At 54.9% G+C, this 27902-nt stretch overlaps 1 protein-coding gene and 1 long non-coding RNA gene across 2 annotated transcripts; both read right to left on the bottom strand.

Annotated features, from left to right (window-relative positions):
• Positions 1–195: 195 nt before the first annotated feature.
• HS3ST3A1 (heparan sulfate-glucosamine 3-sulfotransferase 3A1) lies at positions 196–27902 on the bottom strand. The gene is made up of 2 exons (XM_083805212.1): positions 26807–27902; positions 196–930 (listed from the first exon to the last, which is right to left on the bottom strand). The coding sequence occupies exons 1-2, from the start codon at positions 27385–27387 to the stop codon at positions 312–314; spliced, it is 1200 nt and encodes a 399-aa protein (XP_083661338.1). The 5' UTR covers positions 27388–27902; the 3' UTR covers positions 196–311.
• Positions 16756–26603, bottom strand: LOC310884023. The gene is made up of 2 exons (XR_014573985.1): positions 18104–26603; positions 16756–17997 (listed from the first exon to the last, which is right to left on the bottom strand). It is a non-coding gene; the product is annotated as an uncharacterized lncRNA (long non-coding RNA).

Here is a 27902-nt window from a genome sequence, read left to right as displayed (position 1 = left end):
TTTTTGTTTTTGTTTTTGTTCTTTTACAGAGCCAGTGCAAACCCTCGGGCCCACTGAAGGAAGCAACCAAGCCTCAGGGATGTCAACAGGACCAGGTTGCAGTTCACAGCCTCTTTCTGTGGTGGGACACATCAGCACCCCTCTGGGAGAAGAAAGAAACCAAGGCAGTGTCAAAAGAAAAAAAATCAGAACGAATCATGTTTCAGCACAACTATTATTTTTTTTCTGTATTTTCCCCCTTTCTACTGATATGTAAAAAAAATATATATTATATTATATTTTCCTTTTCTTAAATTATTTTTTTTTCAGCCTCAGTCCCAGCCGAAGTCCTGCCCCGTCATCTGGTAGAACTTCATGTTGAAAGGCCGGTAGAAGTCCCGCAGCCTCTGCACCACCTCCTGGTCGATGTCGGGGTGGGTCCTGCCTTTCGTTTTCCCCAGGCAGTGGGGTTTGCTGCTGCCCTCCGCCTTCTTCAGGCAGGGGAAGCCCTTGGTTTTGTTGAAGTAGAAGTGTTTGTCGGTGATGATCCTCTTGAGGCCCAGAAAGTCCTGGACCCGGCCCAGCTCCCCCGCGGGGTCGCTGATCAGCCTCTCCCCGCTGACGAAGAGGATCTGCCCGATGGGGAAGTAGAGGAGCCAGTTCTCCAGGTGCTTGGCGTAGATGCCGATCTGGATGGCGCTCCACGAGGTGTCGATCAGGCCCGTAGTCCTGTTTTTGAAGGTCAGGCTCTCAAAGGTGGGGATATCGGGCTTCTTGGAGAGCGTCTGGGTGTAGTCCGAGATGGCTCTGGTCACGGGGTCCCGCACCACCACGATGAGCTTCGTGCCCTTGGACATGGAGGAGATGCGGGCCGGGGCCTCCTTGGTGACGAAGTAGCTGGGGGTCTTCTCCATGGTGATCTGCCCCTCCAGGGTCCTGGGCATGAGGTCCCTGAGAGAGGGGGACAGAGGGACACATTAGTGCTGAACGCACCTGGGTGCAGGCTCGGGGGGGGTCCCAGGTGCAGGTTCTCAGGTTCTGGGGGGTCCCAGGTGCCATGGCCGGGATGTCCCCATGCCTCACACCCCCAGCCCAGCTGGCTTCCCTCCTAGCACACGTATTCAGGAGGCCCATAATGCTCTAACTCAGCAAAGCATCTAAGCAAACACCAGAAATTAGACCTAATTCTGCCTATTTAAGACCGCTAAGGGGCTTCTTGAGACGAATCCCACCTCTCTTCTTGCCCTGACAATGGCATAACAGAGCAAAACTCCACAGTCCTAACATCCTACCCCTTTAAATTCTTGTCTGCCCACACTGGGGTTTCCTGCACATTGGCTTAAATTCCCCAGAATAACAGAGAATTTCTTGAGTAACAACTCTCCCTTCCTGCAGGGCATGAGGAACTTTTCAAGGGGAAGGGTGTAAGACTCCATTTTCTGGTATTTTCAAGGTGGCAGCAAGCTGATGTCATGTAAAAATGTGCAATATCAGCCCCCTGACCTCAGCAATTTCCTTCTTCCACCCGAAGAAATCCGACATGGCAGGCTGAGCTGGGCAGCTCTCAGGGTGGGCTCAGGCCAGGGGCCCCTTGAGAATTCAAAGCTCTTCTGAGCCAGGCATTGGGTGTGATTTGGTGAAGGACTGCAGGATTTGGCCACAGGATAACCCGTGTTCAACAAGGCAAGCCTGAAAGGTGTAGGAGCCACCTGAGCCGCCTCTCACTGGCTCCTCCTGGATGCTCCATCTCCTCTCCGTGCTGCTCCTCGCCTGCTGCATGGACACACCACGTTACACGTGCCTCACCCCATTATCACCCCAAAATGGGAGCCAATATCTGCAAAGTGCCAGTGGCTCCTTTGGTTGCACAAACCCATCCCACCTCCCGGTACTTCTGTCTGCAGCACGTCCCCTCCCAGTCCCTCCCAGGGGACTGGAGATGGATGGGAGGTGGCACGGCCGTGCCACCAGCAGTTCTGATGGCAGCTGTGGCCCCGTGTCCCCCAGAGCGGGTCCCCGTGTCCCCCTCACCCTGACCCCTCTCTGTGACTGCGACGCCTGGGACCGTCTCGGGCAGCAACGTCTGGTTTGCAAACCTGTGCAATATGCCAGCAAAATTAAACTCATCTATCAAAAAAGCAACAATGCAAAGGCAGCAATTGCTAAAAGCACCAATAACAACCAAACCCCAGGCTGAGTCGTTCTGTTACAAATGAGGCAGCGAGGACCGACCCTTCCTAGAGCAATTCTTTCTGTTCGAAGCCGTGTTACGGAGAGGCTGAGTAGAGACGTGGTCCTAGGGAAGCCAAACCTTTGCTGTTTGCTGCTGAGGGTTTCTGGGGGGAAACTGTGAATTAGGGGCATTCAGGCTGGAGAAGAAACAAGCTGAGGGGTATGAGAGCTGTCTCTTCCTAAAAGACCCAAAGACATAAAGGCAGGCACTTTGGGCGATAGGGATGTGGATTCAGAACCGGCACCGGGGAGACCTTTGCTAAGGAGACATAGTTCTGTGGTGGGATTTAACATCATCCAACATTGCAAAGACCAGAGTGTAAATGGTTCTGAGGCAGCCTGGCCACATTTCTGGTGGATGAAATCAATTGGTGGCACCGGAATGTGAGAGCCCCATGGTCACTGCAGCCTTGGGGTGGGTGTCCCCAGCCCTGGTCACGCTCAGCGTGGTGGAGATGGCAGAAGGACCCCTGCAAATTACAGCCTTTTTTATACTGTCCGCCACCTGGGCGAAGGTACGGGGCTGGCTGGCTGTGGTCAGGCCTAGTGAGGCCATTCGTGGGCTTCTGGGCCCACCAAGCACCTGCACCAGCCCCCGGTTTGCAGCCAGGGGCAGCGTGCGTCCCCACGGCCCTGGGTGCAGGGGGGCAGCAAGGGCTCAGTGGGGAGAGCACAGGGAGAAGGTGGTTGGAGCAGCCAAGGGACTGTAGCAACCTGAGGCAAAAGGGAAAGCATCTGGATTTTGAGCTACATTTTAATGGGAACTAAGTTAATGAGAAGATTGTGTCTCTCCCTCCATTCCAGCTGTACCTGCTGTACCATGAGGAGCTACCAGAGCATTGCCCAGCGCTGAAATTCGCCTCCTCCCTGCTGCTGGGCACTGGGACAGTGCCATAACTGCCCTTCCTGAACAGGGCCACGTCCACCTTACCCTGGATTTGGTAAGGTTTGGCCTGGCGGCCCCTACAACAACACACCCTCTCCGAAATGGGACTAAAACTGGAATGAACATCCGTGGGGAGGGATCCCCAGGGTGCCCGGTCCCCAGCTCCATCCCCAGCCTCTTGCACGCGCTGTGCCGTGGAGCATGGAGCCCTTGCAGCGGCAGCGGGAAGGCACCCGACCTCTGTGTGTGTTTTGGTAAGTGTTGAAACCCCCGCTGCGTCTCCCCAAGGAGCAGGTTAACCCCTTCTGCGGGGAGGCCGCAGCACAAAGGCTTCCTTCAGCGCAGGAACGAGCCCGCACCTCCGCTGCCAGGTCGGCGGGCAGGGACATGCCAGGAGCCACCGGGAATGTGCTGCCACAGCGTTCAGGAGATTAATTAATTACAAAGGGCATCTTTCATGGACGTAAACAGTTGCCTGGAGGCCTCCCTGGACTAATGGCATCTGGGTTTTATTGCAAAAGAGCCACTTGAAAAGACAAGAACCACAAAAATGTTTTTGGCAAGAGCAGCCACCAGTGGGCCCTGCCAGAATAAATGGATTCTGTTATTTTAATTTTAGTAGAGCTCGGGGCTTTATTTAATTACTTAATAGGAGAGGAAGACTCTCCTCAAAGGGAGCATTTGGGATTTGCGTGCGTATTCACGGTTGGGCCTTTACAGGGCCGTGCTGTGCCCCAGCAGCACTGCCCGAGGTGGCCGTGGCCGTGTCCCACCAAAGCAGGAGGCAGCGCTGGGGCTGCAGCCCCTTCCCCACCCCAAAGGTCTCCATGGGACAGGGATGTCCCCTTCACTTTGGGGATTTTTCCCTTGCATCTGCTGCAGCAGCCGGCTGGGGAGGGAGAGGCACAGGCACGGTGTTGGTGATGCTGCACAGGGCTGAGCACCAGTGGTTACTGGTCCCAGCAGTGCACCAGGCACTGGGCTGGGTTTCCTGCTGGTGCAGTCCCTGTGTGAGGCCTTCACATCAGCACCTTCATGCTGGGGTCACGTCAGGACATCCCAGTAACTGGCCCCTAGCCCTCAAGCACTCCTGGTGCGGGAACCAACCTTTGATGTCGTGTTTGTTATGGTTTTATATATCTTTATTGACTGTATAATGGTCCAAAATCTTGGCTTCATACATGTCCCAGGGGTGTTTCCAAGCGGGGTGTTGGCTTGACCCCAGACACAGAGATCAGAGTCCGTGGAGCCAGCACCTGATCTCAAGTCGCTGCAGGAGCCCAGTTCTGGGGAACAAAGCACTGCTTTATGTCAGGAAACCAAAGCACCGCATCAGGCTCCATCCTTACACGACCGAAACCGTGACACCTCTGGTGAGTGCAGCTCAGGCTCTGCATCGCACAGCCTGCAGGTTGCAGCGGGCGGTGAGACACAGAGGATGCGCGGGCATCGCTCACCCCCTGCACCTGGGCAGGGGCACCTGGCTCCAGCCTCCAGGTGCATTTTCCACCTTGCGCTGGCCTAAGCTACTGCTCCAACCAGTGGGTGCAGGCAAAGAAACTGGGGAGGGGGAAGAGAAGCCCCCCAGCAGCTTTTAGGGCATCCGAGGAGCCCTGGGAGGTTTCTGTGCACACTCTTGATGCATGGCCAGCCCAAACCCACGCCGTGCACTGCTGAGCCCTGCTTGGAGAGAGAAGGGGCAGAATGAGCACCCCGACCCCATTGCATCGTGCCACAGCCCTGGTCCCTTCCCCAGCCCATTGTAACACTTTGCCCTGCTTGGCACCACGTCCAGCTTCAAGCCTCCACAGACTGGGTGTGCTCCTGATTCAACGGCCACGGTTTGGGTGGGTTTTGGAGTGCCCGAAAAGCCAAGCACCCGAAAAGCCAGGCAGCGCCCGAGCTGGGCACCGGCGCTCATCAGTCCCTGATGCAGATCTCTGCCTCTCACTTGTGCGCTGCCAGTTCCATGCCAAGTGTTAAGGGGCTGGTAAGGATGCCGTGGCAGGGCTACGAGAACAGATCAGGGAGGGAAGATCACCCTAAGGGGCCGATTTCACCTTTCACCTCCGCACAGAAATACCGCCACAATTCCTGATGCCAGGATGGGGCCAGACACCGCGGTGACATGGGTGTGTGTGGCTGTAGCACAGCCGACAGCCCGGGGGGAAGCATGATGCCCAAAGCCATTGGACGAGGAGGGTGGGGAAACTGAGGCACGGTGAGCTCGATGCAGCCTCACGCCCCAGAGTGGTGCACACTCCTTCCTGTGCTACCGCAGCCACCAGCCTCTTGCTTCCTCCTCCTTCCCATCCCATTTCCCTTCCTCTTCCAAAGCACGTTAAGCATTTCTGCAGCAGAAATTTCTAAAAAAAACCCCCAACCACGCGATTGTCTTCCCCCACCCTCGGGCCCACGCTCCCAGGGGTGCCATTGCATCCCCTACAGGAGATTGAAAAGAAAGATGCTCTGGCAGGAGTGACAACGTAACAGTAGTGTGCACGTATAAATAAATGAAAAAACAGTGCCTAAAGCAAGGAGGCTTCCTGGCCTTCCTGTTTGGTCTGACAGCTCTAGCAAAGCTCTGACGTGGCTTTGGTGGGCAATGAGGGCACGGCTGAGTTATGGGAGCCTCCTGCTTGGTCTTCCTTTAGATGTCAGGGGAAGTCAATACGTGGAAAGACCCACTCCAGGAATCTGGTAATGCAAAAAAGATACCCAGAGAAAACTGTGGGAATGAAGAAGCTGAAAAGAGTTTGGTAAATAATCAGCGGCATCCCTAAGGAACAAGGGAAGCCAGGCGTTGCTCTGTAGGACAAAACCCCAGCCCCAGCTGCCAGCAGTGTCAAAAGGAGACCTCCCAGGGCACAGATTTATTCTCCCCAGTGTTCCGGAGGGGATATCAACGCATAAAGCCAGTGCCTGCTAGTGCTGACCTGTACTCAGATGAAAGGGCCCCAAGGTTCCCACTTCCTCTGCACTTCTACGTCCCCCAAAACCAGACCTGGGGGCCGGGCATGGCACGGGCACCTTCTCCCTGCCCTGTGCATGGGGGGTGGCAGCAGGACGGGCAGGCAGGGAGCATGGTGTGTGGTGTTGCTCAGCCTCCTGCCCGGGTGAGATGCTCCCTCGGCGGCTCAGACCGCGTGGTGCTTGCTGACAGTCAGCACTGGTGGCAGCTCCCGAGCTCATCCGTGCGGCGGTGCCGGCGTTTGTTTGAGCAAGCCTCGGTGTTTATGTATCTCGTTACATCTGCAGCCGGCAGCATCTGTTTCCACACTGCATCTGTCAGGCGGCATCTGATCAGCGCCACTGCCCTCCCCTCCTCTCCCTTCCCCTCGTGGATGAGGAACCCAAAATCCCTCCGGGCATGGCAGCCCCAAGGGGTGGCCGAATTCGGCTAAAACCAGCGCTGCTCTCAGGTCTCCAGAAGCCACTCCAAGGCACTGGAGCAGACCCGCTGCCGCTGGGCACCTCCCGGACACTGGCTGTGGGCATCGCCGTGGCCAAGTCCTTCTCATGCTGCTCCTTTGCTTTTTCTCATTAATGCCTGGAGGACCAAATACTTAACAACTGTCCCAATTTTTCAAACAGAGACTAGCTGTGGCTGCAAGGTGTTTTCATCAGTTTACCTGTCACAGGATCACAGCTCCTGCCATAGCAAACTGCAGCAAAACAATTTAGGAGAACAACACCAGCCTGACACTGCGTGAAACCAGCACCCTAATGTGGAACCTGGGGGGACGTGGGGAGCCCTGGGTCTCTGCCCCAGACCCCACCGGGCTGCTTCAGTGCCTGGATAAGGAAAATGCCACTTGGGAGCTGGAGGTGTCCAGGGAGGCTCTGAGCTAAAAGTGCTGTCTGTGGCGAGGAGCAGCACTGCTGCCTGTGCCCGAAGCACTGCACCAGGGGGTCGGCTTTATTTGTAAAGAAAAATATGTATTAAATAACTTATATATACAAAATACATTATATGTATATATTATTTTAATTTATAATAATTTTAATAATTTTTAATTTATTTTATACAAAGCAGTTTCCTTAGTTTGCACCCCTGCTGCATGCCGAGCACCGCAGGCAGCTCCGCAGGCCTGCCAACACTTCAGCATTTAAGAAAGTCTCTCCAGAAAGCATCTCACTGCCCCCAAAGCAGGGAGCTGGGCATTCAGCTGTCACTGCAGCGTCCGCGGGTGACAGCCCAGCGCCGAGCTGAGCACCAGGAAAAGCCTGCTTCCCTTCAGGGGAGCTGGGAAACCCATCAGAGGCGCGGCGCAGAGCGAGCGGCTCGTTTGCAAGGGCCCATGGCTGATGACGCCGTGGGTGCACGTGCTCCTTCCTGACTTTGGGGCCGTGAACTCACTCAGGAAGAGGAGGAGCAGGAGCGATACCTGGCCAAGGACTGGAGCTGCAGTGGGCTCCGGACGTGGGGTCGCTGCGCCCAGCTGCAGGCACACGCTAATGGGGGGCACGGGGGCTGCGGAGGGGCAGGGAGCAGCTGCACGCGGAGGGCTCTGTGCTCAGCAGCACGGTGCCCCCCCCCGTGCTGTCACTGCCCCCCGGGGCACACACTGATCCTAATTACAGCACACAAGCCCTCTGCCTAATTGCGCTGATTAATTAGTGATGGCCAGAACCCCTCTCAAGTGGTGCCGAGGGGCAATGCCAGCGTCCTGGTGCCCAGCACCTGTCTGGGAGAAGGACCCATGCCAAGGGGTTCCCGAGATGCGGCCGTGCTGGGACACATCTGGAACACAGCTGGGCACCTCCCGCAGCCCAGCGGTGCCAAAGTGCCACCGGCAGGCAGGAGCACCCCGGTGCCATCGGCCCTGCTGGGCATCGGTCTCGGCTGGAACAAGGACCTCATCCAAGCCGAGGCCACCCTGGGTGGCACAGCCGTGCCCCGGGCTGCCCAGCTGGGCTTGCACCGGGGCCGTTTGTCATCTTCTGTCCCCTGGCACATTTCTGCACCCATTAACGAGGGCTGCGGGGTCCTGCCCGGTAAATCCCATCTGCGAGCCGCCCGCCCAGCAGATACGGATGACCAAGCTCCATGACCGAGCCCCCCAGTCCTCGGCCACAGCCCCCTGCCCCACATTGCCAGCCTTTATGGGGATGGTAACACCAGCAGGCACCAGCTGAGGCAGCCTCCCCCCGTTGGCTTCGCCACGTCCTGCCTTAGCCACCCTACAGCAGAGGAGCCCAGCGGTGGCCTCCCCATGGTGGCCTCCCCATGGCCTCCCCCTGAGCTCCTCGCCCCTGCTCAGCACCCCTCCAGGCACTGCCTGCAGGCAGCGGGCGGGTTTGGGACACCCTGCGATGGGGAGCCCAGACCCTGCCCGACCTCACCACGCCAGCACCCAGCACCTCTGGCAGTGACCCACATGCACTTCTCCACCTTTCCACAGCCTCCCCAGCCCCACATTCCTGGCATGAGCTTAACAGCAGCAGCAGCCAGGGAATGGAGCTGCAGGCACGAGCTGCTCGCTGAACCCGCGCAGCACCAGCATCCCCGCAGAGGAGCAAGGCAGGGACTCCCGTGATGTCCTAAAGTTTCTAGTGCAGTTCCCAACTGAGACATGGTTCCTTACTTCCCAGATGGATTCGCTTGGCTAAATCCAGCCTTGTGGCAGCTGGTTCTGGTGGCTTTTTGGTGCTAGTTTTACTCTAAGTGTGGTGCCCTGATGAAGGCTGACACCGGTTCTGCTCTCTGCTTCTGTGATTGTGCAACCTGCTGATTGCCCCAGATGACACCAGAGGAGGATTTTTCCCACTGAGACAATGGCAACAGAGGCAGTGCATGGCTGACAGTGAATCCCATAAACCCAGCCCTCACCTAAAGCAAAAGGCTTACTGCAAGGTGCGTGCCTCTTGTGCCGTGGGAAGGGAGCTCCACGCCTCCTCCCACCACACCTTGCGATGCAGAAGGGTCACAGCCTCTGTAGGGACCCACATGGACGTCAGCCTGTGCCTCGCCCTCCAATCTGATGGTAAAATGCCCCGTTTGGGGGCCTGCCTTGCCATTCTGAAGGCAGGCCACTTTTTTTGTTCATAGTAAAGCTGTGTCTATAGGAGCTGATCTTTAGGAGCCTCGTGTGTAAACAGAGCAGGAGATAGCACGTGCTCTGAAAAGCTTACTGAGTAAAAATACAGAGGGATGAGGGAAAAAAAGAAAGGAAGAAAAGCCTAAGTGAGCCAGTAGCAAAGTTGAGCCTGGTACAACAAAACCTCATGGCTGTTCTTCTTCCCTAAGAGCACCCCTGAAGTGCTGCACACCGACACTCCCAAGCACCCTGTGCATCATGCAAAGCCCCCCAGCATCTCCCCAGGGGGACCAGAGCAGCACCTTTCCTCGTCACTGCTGGTGAGCCCTGCTGGTGGGCTCAGCCTGGCCCCTGCAGCCCAAAGCAATAAGCAGCTCCTGTACAGATTGCCAGGACCATACGCCTCAAGTGCATCACCTAAAGGGGAAGGATAAGGAACTGTTTATTGTTGGGAATGTCTCCCTCTCTAGGTCTCATTTTTTGATAAATTAGCTTCAGCTTCATTACCCCATGATATATTTCCCTTGACATTTAATTATACTTACCCCAAACACATTAAGCCAATCAGTCTGAACAGCTTCTTATTAATATGCAAATTTCGCCTTCGAAAACCTGGGAATCTGAAAAATCTCTTTAGGCTTCAATTAGGGCTGATCAGGAAGTTGGGCACCCCAAGAAATGCCCTCCTGCTCTGAGGACAGAGGGGGGTGGTGTGGCTGGGGGGGGCTGGTCCCACCAACACAGTGCTGCCTGATTTATGGTTGGGAGAAGGGGACGCGGCTGTTTATGGCACCTTGGCAGGCCTGCCCTCATGAACACAGAGGTCGGATCCTACAAACCATGGTGGTGTTGGTGGCCCATCCCCATCCCAGCCCCAGCTGCCCCCAGCCCTGGGGACACAGTGGTGCCGTGCTGGGCACCACCGAGCCCCCAGCTGCGGGGCAGCCTCACCTGCACACCGCAGAGGATGCAGCAAAATCTCAGCCCTGGTTTAGCAAAACAAACAGGAACCCGGCTCCCCGTAGTGATGTTTGAGCGGGATGTGATTTGCATTGGGCAAATAAACGGAACCACGCAATTAGCCATCTGCCCTGGAAAAGATTTGGGTTTTGCTTTCAAGCATCGCTTTCAGCCCCTCTGTTCTCATATCCCCGTGAACACCACAGGATTTTCTACTCAGCAACCAACGGGGAATAAATTCATTGAGCCCTTCCTGTAAGTAATTGGAGGGAGACACAGGCACGGGCACTACAGCTGTGGTAGCTGCTGGCCTCCCAGATGGGTTTCCCGGGAATTACGCCCATAGGAAAGCGCTGCCCGAAACCGCTTCCAGCCCTTGCAGGGTTTTCAGCTCACCCCAAAAACCTTTACTTGGTCAAGCTGTAAGATTTCCTGGGAGCTGCTGATGACCCCAGCGTCTTTTCAGGAAGAAGCTACTGGTTGCATTGTATTTCAGAATAGCTGGCAGTCTTTAAAAAACACGATTCGCTGTAATTCCTTTTATTCACTACGGTTAGACACTAAAACTGGAACTACACTGCAGTCAGCAAAGTACATAAATAGTCCAATTTTGTAAAACAGCTCTCACGAGCAATGAAGAAACCCAATTTGCTATTCGCTATCATAAAAATATCTCTTTTAGTATGTAAATCAAAATAAAGTGAGCAGATAACAAAAAAAATAAACTCAACCCCACTGCTCTCTGCCCGAGAGCACAGGCAGCTGGCCCTGGGGAAGGGCTCGCCAGCCCTGTATAAATACATGCAAGAGCAAATCTGCTAAAAAATCGCAGCCTCCACTTTGTTTTCTGAAGGTCCCAGTTTATCCTTCGGTAGAAGAGGGAGGGCTGGGGAGAGGTCGGCAAGAAACACAATCCTTTCCTGTATAAACAGTATCGCTCGGGCTGATTTTAAGTGCATCATATGGCATATATTTCATGTGTGTATACAGAGGGAGAGAAGGAGAGATTTTTCAAGCCGGCTAGAGACGTAAAGCGATCTTATATCATCTAAAACCAACACCTCGCTCGGACTTCTGGCAGTTTCCCTTGCAGTCGTCCCTGCCACCACCGCCCCTTCCCCCCGGCCACCGGCGCACGCTGCAGCCTCCCCCATTATTTTTCACAAAGGCTTATAAATCACTGTGGAAACTCTTATTATCTTATTTTCCCTCTGCTTCCCTCTTGTCTGTTTTGAGAAAAATTAATGCATTTGTCTCCAGAAAAATGTGCAGTCTCTATAATTCAGTTTTAAAACAAGCACAACTAGCAAATGGATAGACCTCGGTTAGGAGACTCATTTTTCATGTGAGTAATTGAACCCTTCCCTTCGATTTTTCCTTTGGGTGTTAAAGACAACTGATGCCTTCCTGGAATTTTCTGAGGTCTAAAAAAGATGGAAGGACAGACAGGCAGACAGAAAGGAAAAGCAGAGGGGAGAGAGAGAGAGAAAGGAAGAAGGGAAAAGAAAGAAGAAAAGGAAGAAGATGAGGGAAAAGGAAAAATAAGGAAGGAAGAAGGGAACAAGAAAGAAGAAGAACAGGAGAAAAGAAGGAAAGAAAGAAGGAAAGAAAAAGAGGGGGAAGTCTGAAGCACATCTCAAAGCAGTGGTGGCCTCTACAGAGCGAACTTTGGGGATCTCAAACACCTCAAACCCAGGGCACCCCTGCTGCCGACGGCACAGCCAGCTTTGCCATAATCCCTATCCATGCTGCGGGACTCCTGCACAGAGCAAGATGGTCCCGTGAGGAGCAGTAAGTAGGATGGTGGCTCTCAAACCACGCCACGCGCAGCCCCACACCGTGTCCTGGTCCCCGAGCAGCCCCGAGGCTGGCACCGAGGAAGTCGGGGATAATTCCAGCAAAGCCACAATCAAGCGAGCACTCAGGCCAGCAAAGTCTATTGTTCCTTTGTCTTTCGCTGCATTATCTCTGTCCCCTGGGAGCTACATTATTGCCTGCAATATATAATGCGATTTGCTTGTTTTCCATGTCCGCCTCATTTTTCTTCGACACAAACACACTTCAGACATGCACGCTCACAGCAGCGCACGCATTCTTCATGGGAACGAAATGGCCCAGAAAACGTCGCCGTGCGTTACAGATAGCGTTTGAAAATAAGCCTGCAGGGTCGGTGCAGTGCAGTGAGGCTGGTGGGATCGGGTGCTGTGGGTCTGCAGAGCATCCCTGGGAATCCCTTGGATAGGAGAGGAACTGGGTCAAGGAACTGGTTTCAGGAGTGTGGCCGCGCTTGGGAAGCTGCAGGCAACGTGAAGGAGGATGAAATGATGTCTGCAAATTGGAGGGATGTGGAAAATCACTGAATGGGGGTGATTTGGGAAAAAAAGAGGTGTTCTCCCTCCTCCTTCCCTTGGGAGGGGGAGTCCCTTCATGTTTCACAGACCAAAATCGGCACCCAGTGAGTGCCCGAACTGAAGCAGCTGCACTAGAGCGGCCGAAGCCTGAGATGCATTGATAATACCTGAAATGGGAAGAGGATGGGGGCTGAGGGCCCTGGGGGCTCTCGGAGCAGGGACAAGGCTGTTCCCTGTGCTGCAGGGACTCCGCGGGGCACAGCAGCAAGGTTCTGGGCTGTTTGGCTCCCAGTGGCAGCAGTGTAACTTGGGATGAGGCGCGCTGTCAGGGAGGTAAAATCATCCCCCAAGATGCTGGGGTGGAGTCCTAAGCAACTCGATAGCGATGATTTGGTTTTGGACCGTACTGCGATGTGCTCATTACTGCTGGAGACACTGCAGGTATATTTGTGCGTGTGCTTTATGAGAGAGCCAGACACCTGAAAGGACCCCTGCTTTTGAGAACAGAGGTTGTTTCTTAAATTATGCTGAGAAGTGACTTCTTTATATATCACCACACACTTCCTCCTGCTGCAAGGCCAAAAAATCCTTTATCTGTATTATAAAATAGAGAGACTGACCTCAGGCTATGATCTAAAATATATGGAGTCACACAAGTTTACCCTTGCAGTCATTCTTCATCCTTCCCGTGCCAATTCTTTGTCCTTTTGCTAAATGAAACTTTAATGGCTAGGAAAGGGCTGCCTACTTTCATTCCTGGAGCAAAGCAGTCAAGTGCAAAGAGGGCAAAAGTCTCCAGAAAATAGAAAGCTTAAAAAGATTCCTCGTAGCCTGATTTGCAAGTTCTGGGCAAGGCAGGGGCCAGTGCTGGAGAAACCGTGCAGAGCAATCTCACCCTGGCCTCCTTCAGCCCCACAGTCTATTAAGGGATTTTAGCCACAGCTCAAAAGGTCGTGCATTAAGAGCTCTTTTCTATGCTCAGCTATTCCACCTCCTCCCAGGGAATGCATCGCTGTCTCACCCGGTATCATATAAAGCCATCTGACATATTTCAGGAATGTTCAGCTGATTGCAGATCTACATTTCATGAGCGCATTGTGCAGCCAGTGGGGGAAGAGGCAGAGCTGGAGCCCACCCGAGGTGGGTCCGGGCGATCGCCCCAGGCTCCCTCCACATCCCCCACAGGGGCAGAGAAGGGATGCAGAAGATACCACTTGGGCATCAGCCTGACACCAAGGTTTCTGAGAGGCAATGTAAATGTAATGTTAATTTAAAACAAGTAATAGTAATAGTAATAATAGTAATAATAGTAATAATAGTAATAATAATAATAATGGGCATTGACAAACTATGAACGGATGAAAATAAAACCAACTAGTGACCTGGGTTTTATGCACCAACTTGACTCATTCCAATACAGGTCATTAAAGTCTCCTCTTCCCTGCTCAGCACCGAACTGAACGGGGCTGGAGGTGTCAGGTCAGCTCCCACAGGCACCCACAGCCCTCGTCCTGCAGGGACGCTCAGAGGCTGCTCAGCAGGAGCCACCTCCTTCCCAGCACCGTGCAGGGACCCTGCAGCCCTTCGTCTGCTCTGCAGCCACTTCAGAAAGCCCAGCCAGGACCCCTGGAGATGAAGATTTTGAAGCATGATCAAAGAGATGCACGGAGATAGCAAGGAGGATTAATGCTTTTCACAAAAGCTTCTTAGTTATCCCAGTGGGTCTTTTTTCAAAGGGGGCTAGGGGAGTTAGGCACTTAAACCTCACTCGGATCCTTTATTTAGCCTGCAAATCCTGTGCTGGAGCAGCGCAGGAGTGCGACCCCTGAAGCACCGCTTCCCAGGCATGTCTGCCCGAGTGAAAAGCTGAATTGATTTGGGCTGGCTTGGTGGCCTCCTGCAGCTGCTCCTCCTAAGTAGCAGTGAGAACGAGCTTTCTGGTGGACACAGCTGAGGGTCCAATGTATTTAAAGAAATAAATATGGGCCCAACGACACACTGAACCCGCATGGGCTGTGTTCAAGTGCTCCAGCTCTGATTCACTGTGGCTAATGCTGGACGCAGAGCTCAGGGTCACAACCTGTGGCAGAGCCACCTCCAGCCGGGCGAGTGATGGCAGAGTCAGACTCATGGAAACACGGAATCACTTAGGTGGGAAAAGACCTCCAAGATCATCAAGTCCAACCTCTAACCGAGCACTGCCAAGCCTACCACTGACACATGTCCCTAAGCACTGCCTCTACACTCCTTTTGAGTACCTCCAGGGATGCTATTCTTCTCTGTTGGGTTTCTCTGCTCTCTCCAAAGAAGCTGCAGGAACCACTCATTTCATGGGTTTGGTTATATTTCACTGCTAATGTCTCCCTGTACATTTTTTCTCCATCGCTAGCCTTTTACAGTAAAAAAATGTAGAAAGAAGACCTGGGAATTTTGTTCCCCAAATGGTTCGTGGTGCCTTGCTCATTGCAGCACCACTGCTCACGCTGTCCTGGAGGGTTGCAGCAGGAAAGCAACCCGGAAAGCAGGCACAAACAACAAACAAAGAACCGTTCTCATGCAAATGTCCCTCGGGACAGTAACAGCACCGATAAAAAGAAAAGGGCAGATGAGAACTGCACACCATGGTCCGGCCACAGGGGATGCTTTCCAAGCCTTCCCACCGGGTCCCCTGGCTTTCATTTCACGTCCCCGTCACCGCGACGTGGACACGGAGCCCGTCCGCTGTGCCCCGGCACAATGCGAGCAGGGCCGGTATTGTCGGGAGGCAGGGCGCACATGCGATGTGCTATTGTCCCTAATTTGATTAATGAAGCGATCACGCTAACGGGGCACTCCACACACCCCCCGCACCTTGTTACGAACCCACGCCAGGAAATTCCCATCAGAGCATTAATTCGCCAGTACTTGCCTTTCCCAACCTTGTCAGGTAATTGTTTATGAAAAGATGAATGTATACAATAATACCGGGTGAAGGGAGCTGATGTATGTGGTGTTAATGAATGAAATAATCAGTTTGGTAATAACTGGCATGTGTATTTGTCAAAGGGGAGCCAGCAGGACATTAGCATTCTGCAGCCACCAAACCTTTATCTCCTGGGCTTGTGTTTGACAACCGCCCCCAGATAGTCCATGAATAAAATACAGAGTAGTACCCAGACATAATTAAACTGCCAATGTGGATGTACCTAAATGAACTTGATATCTTAATGACACCAGATAGCATGCGAGGAAGGAAGGCGGCGTGGAAGGGCTGTGTGTAATGACCGCAGCCAGCCCGGCTGGGGGCTGCCCGGAGCGCCCAGGAGCCCTGCTCCAAAAACCCTCCCATGCCCCAGCATCTCTGCACCAAATCCTCACCGGAGCACCCGCTCCTCCAGAGACCTCCGGCATGCTATTGTGCAGCACAGATGGGATTTTAGGATCACTTAACATGATTAAATTACCAGACATATCCCTCTTTATTTTTTTCTTTTTAAAAACTTTCAGCATGGAAACTGCATTGCAAGGAAAAGCCACTCACTGGGGACGAGCTGCTCAGAGGACGGGGACCACATCCCCAGGTAGCTCAGCGGCATGTGCAGAGCCACAACTCATCCTCATCTCCATCAGCTGCCGCCGGCAAGCCAGATGCTTCTGCTCCCAGCAGACATGGGGTGCGATCCTGCACCTGGAGGCTGCTGAGCACCCTCCTGCGGGCACCGCAGCTGTCCCGAACGAGCTGCCCTGCAGCTTTGTGCAGCTTGTGGGTGTTTGCTCCGAGAAGGCAGGGTTCAGCCCCCTCCTTCGGGGAGGCACCGCGCTCAGTTCACACGCTCAGGAGGTAATTGCCACTTATTGCTCTAATGGTTCCCATTTTAGCAGCAAATGAGCAATGTACAGTAAGTATCAGTCTTATTAAAGAAATCATAATGGGAAATTAGAGCACACACTATGGGGAAGGAACACTCCCCTGGTTACGTGGGATGCGGCCGTGCTGACATTTGACAGCAGCACAGTCCCTGCCCGCTGCTGCCCGAACTCCAATTTATCTGCACACCATACGGTCAGTACGTAGGAGAGCCACCGGCTGCACGCAGCTCGGCCTGGGCTGCAGGGACTAAACTGATGGGGCCGCTCAGAAACTGCCCTGAACACATCCTGTCTCCTTCTAAGAGGAGATAAGGAAGCACCACTTAATGAAGAAGTATGGCAAATTATGGGGAAAATATTTTAAAAATGGACCACGACAGGGAAAGCCAATGCGGAGAGCAACCTGCTGGAGTTAGCGCGATGTAGGAGGATATATTGAGGTGTTAAAAAAGGTAACTCCTACTTGGGCCAGAAAAAGGGAAAAAGTGGCACCAGTGTGTCTCAGGGCTGCCAGGGGGACAGGAGGGACCTGCTCACCATGACACAGCTCGAGAAATGACACTTGCCCTTGGGAGGATGTCAGAGAGGCAGCGAAAGAGCTCCGGGTCCCTGCCAGGTAAACCCTTCATCTTGCTGCACCCTGCCCAGTTTCCCCTGCTGAATGCTCGGCCCTGGCTGCCAATTATTTAACCATTGCTTTCTTTCACGGGAAAGGCATCCCCGTGGTGCACCCTCATTAGCCAGTAATGGTGATTTCATTAGATTAAATAACTCCGATGATCCCCGGAGACCAACTGCACTTTAAACATAGCGCCGCGGAGTTAGAATTACTGTTATTTAACATTGATTAGATTACGAGGCAAATCCAATTTTTCCCCTAAACATATGATGGCTACGATTTGCTGAGCAGGAGACGTTCAGGACGGCATTCCTGGAAATCCACGGCAGGGGGGCTGTGCCCAAGTCAGCAGTGCAGGACTCAGGCTGGAAGGACTCGCTCCGAAAACAGGAGCTGCAGTGTGTGGATGATGGGATCGGCTACAGTGAGATGCAGACAGACAGACTGACAGACAGACAGACTGCAGTGAGTCTGCAAAACTCACCAGTCTGATAAACCTGGCTTTGTACTGGGGATGTGTATAGGAAAGGGAAGGCTCCATCTGGTTCCTGGCAGGGCAAGGTGGCCGTGAGGGTGACCAGGAGCAGAGTGGGACCCATCAGGGCGCTCATCCAGGTCTGGCCATGGGGAATTTGGTAGAAGCTCCCAGGGCTGGAGGGGAAGAGAAGGAGCCGTGTCCCCAGCAGCTCCAGCCAGCAAGACTATCAGTGCCTTCAGGGAGAACCAGCATCCCAGGCACAGACGCCAAGGTGAATCCAGATGGAGGGGAGAAAGGAACCTGAGGTGAAGCATGACATGGTGGCCCCTCTCACCTCTCCCCTGCATCCCTATAGAAACACCCTCTGCAGAGGAAACCCAACCCCGATGTGAGGCCGGGGGTCCCCAGGCAGCTCTGCCTGAGGCCGCCAGGGCTTTGGAGCTCAGCTGGGAGCCCCGCACGTCCCCTGCTGCCCCCATCCCTCTGACGGGCTCCAGGGCCCCGTTGCTCAGGTCCCCCATGAGGACAGGGTGGCTGTCACCTCCTCAACACCTCCATCCCTCGCAGCTGGCTGTCACTGGGGGAGAGTCCAAGCCAAATCCCTACAAGACGAATAGTAGGGTTTAAATTACACCTGGAGCAAGGGGGAGCAAGTGAAGCTCCTACTAGCTGTGGAGCAAAGAAGCTCAGCAGCCTGCTGTCCCGTACCTCCTTGAGATGTCCGGACTCCTCTACCCGACTGTCCCTGATGTCCCGGAGAGCCCCTAGGAGCAGCCAGGGCTCAGCAGGTCACACAGGCTCCTTCAGCCAGGTGTGGGCTTTTGCAGTGCTGCTGGGTTTGGCCAACACAGCCGAGGGGAGGCCAATGGCTGCTGCGTGGCTCCGTCACTGCCACAGCCCCTTGAGTCACCAGGCTGCACGGATGGGGGTCTGGAACGGGGACACGTCCGGGCATCAGCTGCAGGCGGCAGGTTGCTGTCACTTGGCCGAGCACCCCGCGTGTAATTAGGAAGCGATGAGCAGATGAAGCCTATGAAAAGCAGAGGCACAGCCCCTGAAATCCACACCCAAAGGCTTTGCTTGCTGGGTGCTCACATGGGGCTGCTGCCCACATCCCACCAGGAGGGATGGGACCCACACCCATGGTGCTGGAGGCGGTCAGACTCATTTAACAGCTGTGCTCTGCATCTGAGTCAGGCTGGGAAGTCCTTTCCCCTTCTTGGCCCTTTTGGGGGCTCCCAGGCGTGCACATCCCACTAAATCCCTTCTCTCTGAGTCCCTTCCTGCGGACTCCCTGCGGGAGCCAGAGCCCAGAGAAAGCAGGCGGGGTGGCATCATGGCACATTGCGATTGCAGTGCTGAGGGTGAGCAGCTTTAGCAAAGATCTTGGTACTCTGTGAGCTAGCCCCTTCCACAGGCAGGGAAATCGAGGCTTGGGACAGACCTGGCCTTTGCTCACCATCACTCAGACAGGTTGAGGGAGCTTCCCAAAGCCTGTTGAGATGCGAAGCAGAGACCTTCTCTCGCTAATCCTGTGCTGCAGGGGTCAGGACACAGGACTTCCCTGCAGTGGAAAATCCAGGCGCCTCCTTGCTTGTTTTACCTTGAGCAGAAACATGGGGATTCTTCCCCAGAAAAGGGCTTCCCAAACTTCTCAGGTCAGACAGTGCGAAGGCATTTCACTAATGTTGAAAGATGCTCATCTATGGTGCTAAATGTTACAATACAGTAACATGAAAGTGAAAATGAAATGTTAATGACAAAATGCAACATTTTGGAGCTCAAAGATGCGCGTGTGAATGCACACACACATATAGACCATCAGATAAACACGGAAGTCAAAACAATTGGTTTTGATATTTTCCCATAAAAGGCTCCCCCAGCAAGCATAGGATCCGGGAGGGTGCCCTTTTCCAGCTGGAAATGTCAGAACAAATCACCCTGACTTTTTGAAATTTTCAGCAGAGAAATGTCCTGCCAGATGAAAAAATAATAATAAAAACTGAGCAGCTTCAGACAGTGCAGGCGCCTTGGAAACTAAAGGTCTCTCCCCAGGGGAAGGCTGCGGACACGACTGCTCCCAGCCACCGGTCAGGGCAGGGGACACTGCTCCAGGAGGTGGCTCAGTGGGACCTAGCTGAAGCTGCTCCCTAGAGGGAATGACACCCACGTGAGGTTTTACACCCAGTGTCTCCTCCATCTCCCATGAGAAAGCAGGCAGCAGCCCTGAGTCCAGGGGAGCTCCAGTGGGGAGCTTTATCTCCGCAAGAGATGGCATTGCAACAGAAAGAGCAGGTCATGAATCTCCTCCAGGAAGTGAGAAGGATGGGCTTGCCATGCACGAAGGGCAGCGGTGATTACTTCTGCTGAGAGATTTCCTCCTGCAGAATCATGTTTGATGAAAGAAACACCGAGAATTATTCACTTCCTCGAGCATCTCTGTCTCTGTTCTCTCTGTGGATGCTGTCCTGCTAACGCACCCCTTGGGGAATCGCATGGGTTCAGCCGGGTGCAGCTTGGGGTGAGCGTGTTTTACTCCAAACCACAAAAACCTGAGCTTCCTGGGCAGGGGACTGTGCAGGGACAGCAGCCAGGACACCGGGGTGGCCCTGGTCCTACAGACCCTGCACGAGCAGCCCCACTGACCCAACAGGGCTTTGTAACAGGGTAAGAACCACATCCTCCAGCCCTAGGAACGTAACTTTAACTGCAACCTAATCTGCTTCCCTTCCCTAATACCTGCGCGTAATGAGAATTTGCAGAGATTTATGGCCACAGCAACGGCCCCTGTTCCCCCTCGCCAGCCTCTTCTGTTTCACTGTGCAGGCAGTTTGGGTTACCTCAATGCTCTCCAGGGGAAAAGCGTAATTAGCAGCTCAGGAGTTTTAATGCAGATGTCAGGGAGGGAGCACGGGGGGGTTCTTCTCAGGTTTGTTGATCACTTGTTCGTTGCTCTGAACTCTTTGGAAAGGACCCAGCTCCCTTCCCCCTCCCCAGACCCAACTGCTCTTATTAGAGACTTCAAAAGGTCGGGGTGAAATCCTAGCTGGGCTGCGGTCAGCGGGCACATTGGTGGGGACGGCGCAGCGGTCCCGCACCCCAGACCTGACCTAATTACTGCCAGGAGCCCCCAAAGGCAGCGGAGCCGATGGCGGGAGGGAGAGCTGCCTGCTGGGCTGGGATTTGCAGGATCTGACCTCAAAGGAGGACTCGCGATTTATAAGCAGGGTGAATTCGCTGCTTCTCAGAAGAGCATCGCAGTTTTTGCCATAAATGGGCTCTGGCCCCAGCCAGCTGGAGCCTCGCACTGCTTTTCACGAGGCACGGCTCTATGAATTTAACTGACAAAATCTTGGACAGTCGAGGCCATATTTTCAAGATTGCTCAGCACCAGCAGGCAGGGCCGGGGGAGACCCAGCTGCAAGGAGACCCAAGTGCCCCAGGGCTTGGGCAGAGCTGTGGGGTGGACGAGGACAGTGCCGTCCCCCTCCAGCCTCCTGCAACCAGAGACCGGGGTGTGAAGATGTGCTGAGGAGGAGGACAGGGCCTACAGACTTCTGAACTTCCTCATGTAGACCATAGGATCTGCAGAGAAAAGAGTCCAGTAAAATATTAATGACTTATTTTGATGCTTGCTGATGGGAATGGGGTTGACTTCACCCTGTACGCCAACAGGGGAACTCATCCCATCATCAGGAATGGACACAGACCCTGGAAGTAAACTTCTTCCCGACCAGAAAACAAAAGTAATACATATGGATGCAAAACACCTAAAAGCACCTCCAAAATAACAACACTTCTGGGTTTATTTAAGGAATAAGAGGGGAAAGAGCCCAGCCCCATCTCTTTGCACTTCGATGTCACTGGGATGCCACGTCCAGACGGTGCCATCAGGCATGTACACTAGATGGCACTCCACCTTGCTGCGAGGGGATGGCGAGCAGAGGCTCCTAAACCATGAGATTAGTGGGGACATAGCCACTGAAAGCCACTTGTGACAGGGAAAGGTCCCTCTGTAGCTGCCTCCCTGGTGCTCTCATCACCTCAGAGCCATGGTACCACCCAGGTTGGAAAAGGTCTTCGAGGTCATCAAGCCCAACCATCAGCCTGACCGATGGCATCCCAGCACTACACCACGTCTTGTAAATATCTCCAGCAATGGGGACCCCACCGCTTCCCTGGGCAGCCCCTTCCAGTGCTTGCCCATCCTGTCTGTGAAGAAATTCTCCCTGATATCCAATGTAACCCACCCCTGGTACAACTTGAGGCCGTGCCCTTGCATCCCGTCACTTGCCGCCTGATGCCTGTGAGGCCTGCCCTCAGCCTCCTCCTCTCCAGACCGAGCCGCCCCAGTTCCCCCAGCGGCTCCCCCCAGCTCCTCTCTGCCAGCCCCTTCGTGGCTTTGCCGCTCTCCTCTGCCCAGGCCCGAGCAGCTCAGTGCCCTTCTGGCGCTGAGGGGCCCAAATCTGAACGTGGTGCTGGAAGTGCAGGCTCACCGGTGCTGTGCACGAGGGCACAAGCCCTTCCCTGCTCTGCTGGCCATGCTGGTCCTGAGGCCAGCCGGGGTGGCACTGGCCTTCTTGGCCACCTGGGCATGCTGCTGGCCCATGGGCAGCCGGCTGCGGACCGGCACCCCCAGGGCACCTTTCCAGCCATGTCCCCGAGCCCGTGTTGCTGCACGGGGTGGTTGTGACCCAAGAGCGTGCTCTCAGCTGGCCAAACACAGCACAGAGTGTGACAGTCCCTGGCTGGACCGAGAGGAGCTGGGAGCTGCCAGTGAATCTGGCCCTAAACGTGGCTGTGTTCAGGCTTCAGGACCTCTGCCAGCAGGGCTGGTGGGCTTCATCTGCTTGGGGTGGTGTTTTACCAACAGAATAGCACAAGAAGCTCAGAGCCCAAATGCCACCTTATCTCTGGAAAGAGGTATCACAGACACACAACCTTGCGGCACAAGGCAATGACATCCCTTCCATTTTACAGATGGGCAAACTGAGGCACACCAAGACATCAGACAAGCCATAGAGTGCAACCTTCAAACTATTTCAAACCTTTACCAAAATGTCCTGGAGTATCTGAGTCCAGATCCCCCCCCAGAGGCAGCAGTGAAGCACGTGAGCATCAGGACCAGTTACAGTCCTTTTATAACAACTCTTTGGCCAGGAGACCAACGCTGTCTTTGCGCCTGTCTCAGCCTATCTCCACCTGTTGTTTACACTGAATTATCTGTGCTTTGGGGCCAAGACCATCTTTTGTTCCTTTTTTATACAGCACCTGGCACAATGAACTCAGTACAAGATATCTGATTACACAGTTAATAAATAAACAAGGACCTTGATCGTCTTTAGCATGTGGTTGTCCAAGGCTGCAATTTTCAGAGAAACTGCTGCAGGCTGCGCCCAACGCTATTAGAAATTCAGATGTGTTTGGGAGACGCGATGTTCTCAGGACAAGGAGCAGGAGTTGCTCAACCAGAACTGCTTACAAGCAGGCGTGCACCTACCAGGGAGCAGAAAACCAAAACCACTCAAACTCAGTGTTGAATGGCACGAGCCACGTCCTGGGCAGGGCACATTCTGAATGCCCCACCAAAGACCTGGTGCTCCTTGCAGAGGCTGCAAGGCTGGGTGATAAGATCACTCCAAGGTGACTATTGCTACAGCAGCTCCCTCCCACAGATGTTTGCATCAAGTTCCTTTCTCCTGATGGCTGCTCTGCTGTTCACGAACTGTACTCGCTCCCCAAAGTCTCCTCTGCCACCATCCATGCCCTCCTGTCCCCCACGCCCACGCACCCCTGTTCACTTCCAGGAATACAAAGCACTCCCTGGTGGTGCTGCTGAATTACGGGGACCACAAAGCCCCCTGGACCTCCAGGCCATCCACCACTGCAGGAGTGGTCCAACTCCTCTGTCCCCTGGGCTCCGATTTCACTGTGACTTGGGGCTGGGAAAGTGCACCAGAAGGTGGGATGCAGCTGCAAACAGCTGCTCCCCCTGCTCTCAAACAAACCTCCTTGTTCTCCATCCCAGACCTCTTCTGAGACATTCTCTGTTCCCTTTGACTCAGAAGCATCGCTGGTTGCCTAGACTAAAAAAAATGAAGGAAAAAAAAAAAGCCTTGGAGAAAAATCCCAAGAGGACATTAATTAGGAGACAGAGAACTCCCCAGCTCTGGGAGCACCAGGGAGGAGCAACGCTTAAACTCCCAACCTGACGGGGTAACTTTGAAGCACCTTTCATCTCCCCCTGGATCGAGTGTAATCTAATGACATTAGCTTGGCTTCGCTCTGGTGGAATTGGCACTGGTGTTGCAGAGGCAGGGAGATTAAAACATATGAGATAAATGTTCCTGGGGTGACTGACAGTCTAATGACATTCCAACAGGCAGCTCAATCAGCACGAGACTAACAAAGGATCAGAGGGAACCAGCCAGACTTGCAATGTCACCCACAAACACAGATTTTGTTTTTATTCTGGCCTTTTTTTTTTTTTCCTCACTTGACTGGATTAGCCCCCATTCTGGAGTTGTCCCCAGGCTGTATACAGCCGTACGTGGGGTGGGGGATGGCAGCTGAACACTGTTAAAACACATGCTCACCTGCTATTGAACTCTGGGAGCTCAATAGCCTTGTTCAGGGCTGAAGCAGCGATTTCTGTGCTGGGAAGTCAATGAGAGCATTGTGGGCTGCCCCCTCCCTCCTTTTGTCCCCGTACGAATAGGAGACTTACAACCCCGAAACAGAGAAAGCTGCTTTCGGCGCACAGCTTCCCTTGATATTCAACCCACACACGAGCACAGAGGTGTCACACTTACCAAATTAAATCACTCAGATTGTTTTTTTTTTAAATCAGCATCTCTGTAGGACAGCTGCCTTCCTGCCCAGACACAATGCCAGCTAAAAGGGGAGCGATTATTCCACTTGATTAACGGACAGCACTGTCCATTGCTTTTGTGCACTGGGGCACCCCGGGACTCCCCCGAGCCAAGCTCCCACCTCCATCCACCTCCAGGCACCGCCATCTAAGTGGTGCTTTGGCAACACCGCGCTGCTGCTGCAGCCCTGGCTCATCGCCCCGGTCATCCCGCACCACGCACAGCATCCCACAGCTGGCACTGGGGATGCTCTTTTGTTTCCAGGAGGAACCGCGGTCCCCTTCATGCCCAAGATCCCATAGCCATGGCCTCGATGTCTGCAGGTGGCACCCCTGTGACAGCCCAGCCCCGTGCTCCTCAGGGACCTGTGACCAAGCCTGGGGTCCCCGTCCCCACTGCTCGGTGTCAACCGCAGCGAGCAGCCAACAAGCAACCTGTGTCACTGCAAACAGCCAGGAGCGTTTTGTTCCCTTCGACAGGGCGCTCGCTGGCCGTGCCGGCTTCCTGCAGGCGCTGAAAGCAAACCCAAGTGTTTATACCTTGTAATGATGCTGTTTAGTCTGACTGCTGGGAAACAGAAAGGCACGTGAAACCTAAGACTCTGATGCCAAAGATAAGAAATCAGGACCCCTGGCAAACATCTGGTGATTTCCCCGGCACTGAACCCTCATGAAAGATTACAAAAAAACCATGGAGAGAGAGAGAGAGGTGTTTTTTTTTTTTTTTTTGAGTATTTACAATGGGCTGGTCACCGGTTACCAGCGGGCCGACACCGCAGCTCTGCCATCACGACGGGACTGTGTGCGTTAGCAAAGATTACTCATACAAGCAAAGCTGGCAAGATTAGGTCTCAAAGGAATAATCCCATACAAAGAATTCACTGTACCTCAGCCTCCACAGGGCTAATAAAAAATGGTGAAATTCAGTACATCAAATACCAGCACAAACAAACTGCAGCAATTAATGGGAGCACTCATGTACCAAATGCTAAAACATGATGATTACACAAACAGCCTGCAGGGCAGCACCTCGAATGAGTAAGAGCTGCAAGATCAAGACCAAACCTCTGGAAAATTAAATCCCCTGTGCTGAGGACCGCACTATGCGTTAAATGCCCGTGGCTCCTCCTCTGTCTAGGTCTGCTCTCCTTGCCCAGGCACCGATTCCTGACCCAATCGGGGCTATCCCACCCCTGCCTGCTCCCTGGGGCTTCGAGAACATCCTCAATAAATGAGCTTCTCTGCATATCCACCATAAATTTCAGTAGATGCCACCCCAATGCCATGTGTTTATTTTTCAAAGTCAAGGCTTGATTAAAGTTCTTGAGGTTTGCAGATTCCTTTTAAACATTTCCTCTCTGATACAGGGTCAGCATGTGGAAATTGGATAAGTGCGCACTAAAAATATAATTCTGTAGACAGCTCCAGCCCACACAAAAGGAAATCTTTCCTCTCGGAGAACCCACACTCTGCTGCCTGCAGAAACCCGGCGCGTTCCTGACACCGGCGGATACACAAGGAGGCTCATCGCTTCCACGTGTTAAGACTTTACATAAACACTCGGACTGTCAGTACTATCCTACTCCACATTTCAGTACTGTCACCACAAGCTGAGCCAAAATCAGCCTCTCTTCTCTGCTAATAGTGGGGCTTAACTTGAAAGCAAAACGAGCTCCAGGGGTACCCCAAATCCTCCCCTTTTTGCTTGTGCGTTCACGAAAGCCACAAACATACACTCACTATGCACAAGAGCAGCTTCTCCCGCGCCCTAAGCAATCCTTTCCGCAGGGATCTACCAGCATATGCTCCTCTTAACTTTAAAACACACGAGGAAAACATCTGAACACCAATAATGACAACGCTGCCCCTTGGCCTTGCCATTTGCTTTCTTTTAAAAGGGACACCTTTCTTTGGTTTAACCAAACACTGATTAATTGAAAAAAGAACCCCAGCTACTTTTTTTTTTTTTTTTTTTAAGGCAGGTGAACACAGGGACTGTGTTCCTGGCACTGACGGCTTTGGTTACCCATTACAGGGCTGCTGCAACATTTGCCTGGGAACTATGGGAAAGGTGCTTTTAGGGGCTGTGTCCGCAGGCTGCGGGTGGCAAGAGGCGGCAATAGGATGCTGTGCGAGGGGTGGCTCGGCTGGGACTCGGGCGACCAGCGCGTTTCCCAAATCCACAGACCAGAGGTTTGGGGCTTTTCTCCCAGCCCCCAGCATCCCCCTCACATCCCCGGGGCGAGGGGAGCATCCCCAGGCAGGAGCAACACTGGGGGCTGGGGACCGGGGGCAGAGGGGGGACTGGGGCTTTGGGGACTGGGGTGGCGGCGAGCAGGGAGCGGGATCCGGGGGGGGGGAGAAGCGGGCTCCGGGGGGCTGCGGGGCTGGGGGGAGCGGGGGAAAAGGCTTGGGGTCGGGGCTGGGGGAAGGGGCCGGGAGGCTCGGCGGCCAGCGGGGGGCAGTGCTGGCTCGGGCATGGCCCGGCCCGGCCCCGCGGCACGGCTGCCAGCCCCGTCCCGTGCCGCGCCGTGCCGTACCTGTACCAGGCGAGGCCCCGCTCGTAGTTGCGGTCGAAGAAATGGGGCTCGGCGCCGACGGCGCGCACGTCGGGGTGCACCCGCAGGAACTCCAGCAGCGCCCGCGTCCCCCCCTTCTTCACGCCGATGATGACGGCCTGCGGCAGCCGCTTGCTGCCTTCCCCCAGCAGCGATGTCAGGGTGCCGGGGGTCCCCGCAGCGCTGCCCCCGCCGCCGCCGGAGCCCCCCGGGCGGCTCCTCCCGGCTCCGGGCATCATCTCCGGGCCAGCCCCCGCCGCCTCCTGCCGCCGCCGCCGCTGCTGCTGCTTGAGCCGCTGCAGCAGCCGCTTCCTCCTCGCCGCAGCCGCCTGCCAGGGGGGCAGCTCGGCAGAGCCCCCAAGGTACCCCCCGCCGCCCCCTTCCTCCTCCTCCGAGGCGGCGCCGGCTGCGATGATGGGTCCGGGCAGGGTCTGGCAGCGGTCGGCCAGGCAGTAGAAGACGTAGAGGGACATGAGGAGGGAGCAGAGCATCACCAGGAACTTCTTGAAGATGCTGCGGGGCAGCGGCTCGGCGGCGGGGGCTGGCGCCGAGCTCCCGGCCATGCTCCCCCCGGGCGGCGGCCGGGCGCCCTGGCCATGCTCCGCCGCCGCCCCGCAGCGCTCAGCAGCGGCGACAGCGACAGCGGGGGGGGGCCGAGCCCCGCAGCATCCCCGCCGCCCCCCGGGGCTCGCCGCGGAGCCGCTTCAAGGGGGGCATCCCCCGTTGGGGGGGGGAGAGGAAGACGAGGAGGAGGAAGGAAGGGGGGGGGGGATGCTGCTGCTGCTGCTGCCGGTGCCGCCGCCGCCACCCCCGGGGCCGGCCGGGGAAGCGCTGCCGGGGTGGGGGTCTCGGAGCGGGGCCCCCACGTGCGGTGCCGGCCGCGGCAAAGTTCGGCCGAGCCGGGAGCGGGGAGGGGAAGGGACGGGAGGGAGCCGAGGCCAATGGCACGGAGGGGGAGGGACCGGGAAACGCCCCCCCGGAGGGACGGGCAGAGCCGAGCCGAGCCGGGCTGGGCCGGGTGGGGTGGGCGCGGGGAAGGGGCAACGCCGGATGGGTCCCCCCGTGTCCTCCCCACCCA

Source organism: Anser anser (assembly GCF_964211835.1).
Source record: "Anser anser genome assembly, chromosome: 19".
NCBI classification, from domain to species: domain Eukaryota; kingdom Metazoa; phylum Chordata; class Aves; order Anseriformes; family Anatidae; genus Anser; species Anser anser.
This window is presented reverse-complemented; position numbering and strand designations above follow the sequence as displayed.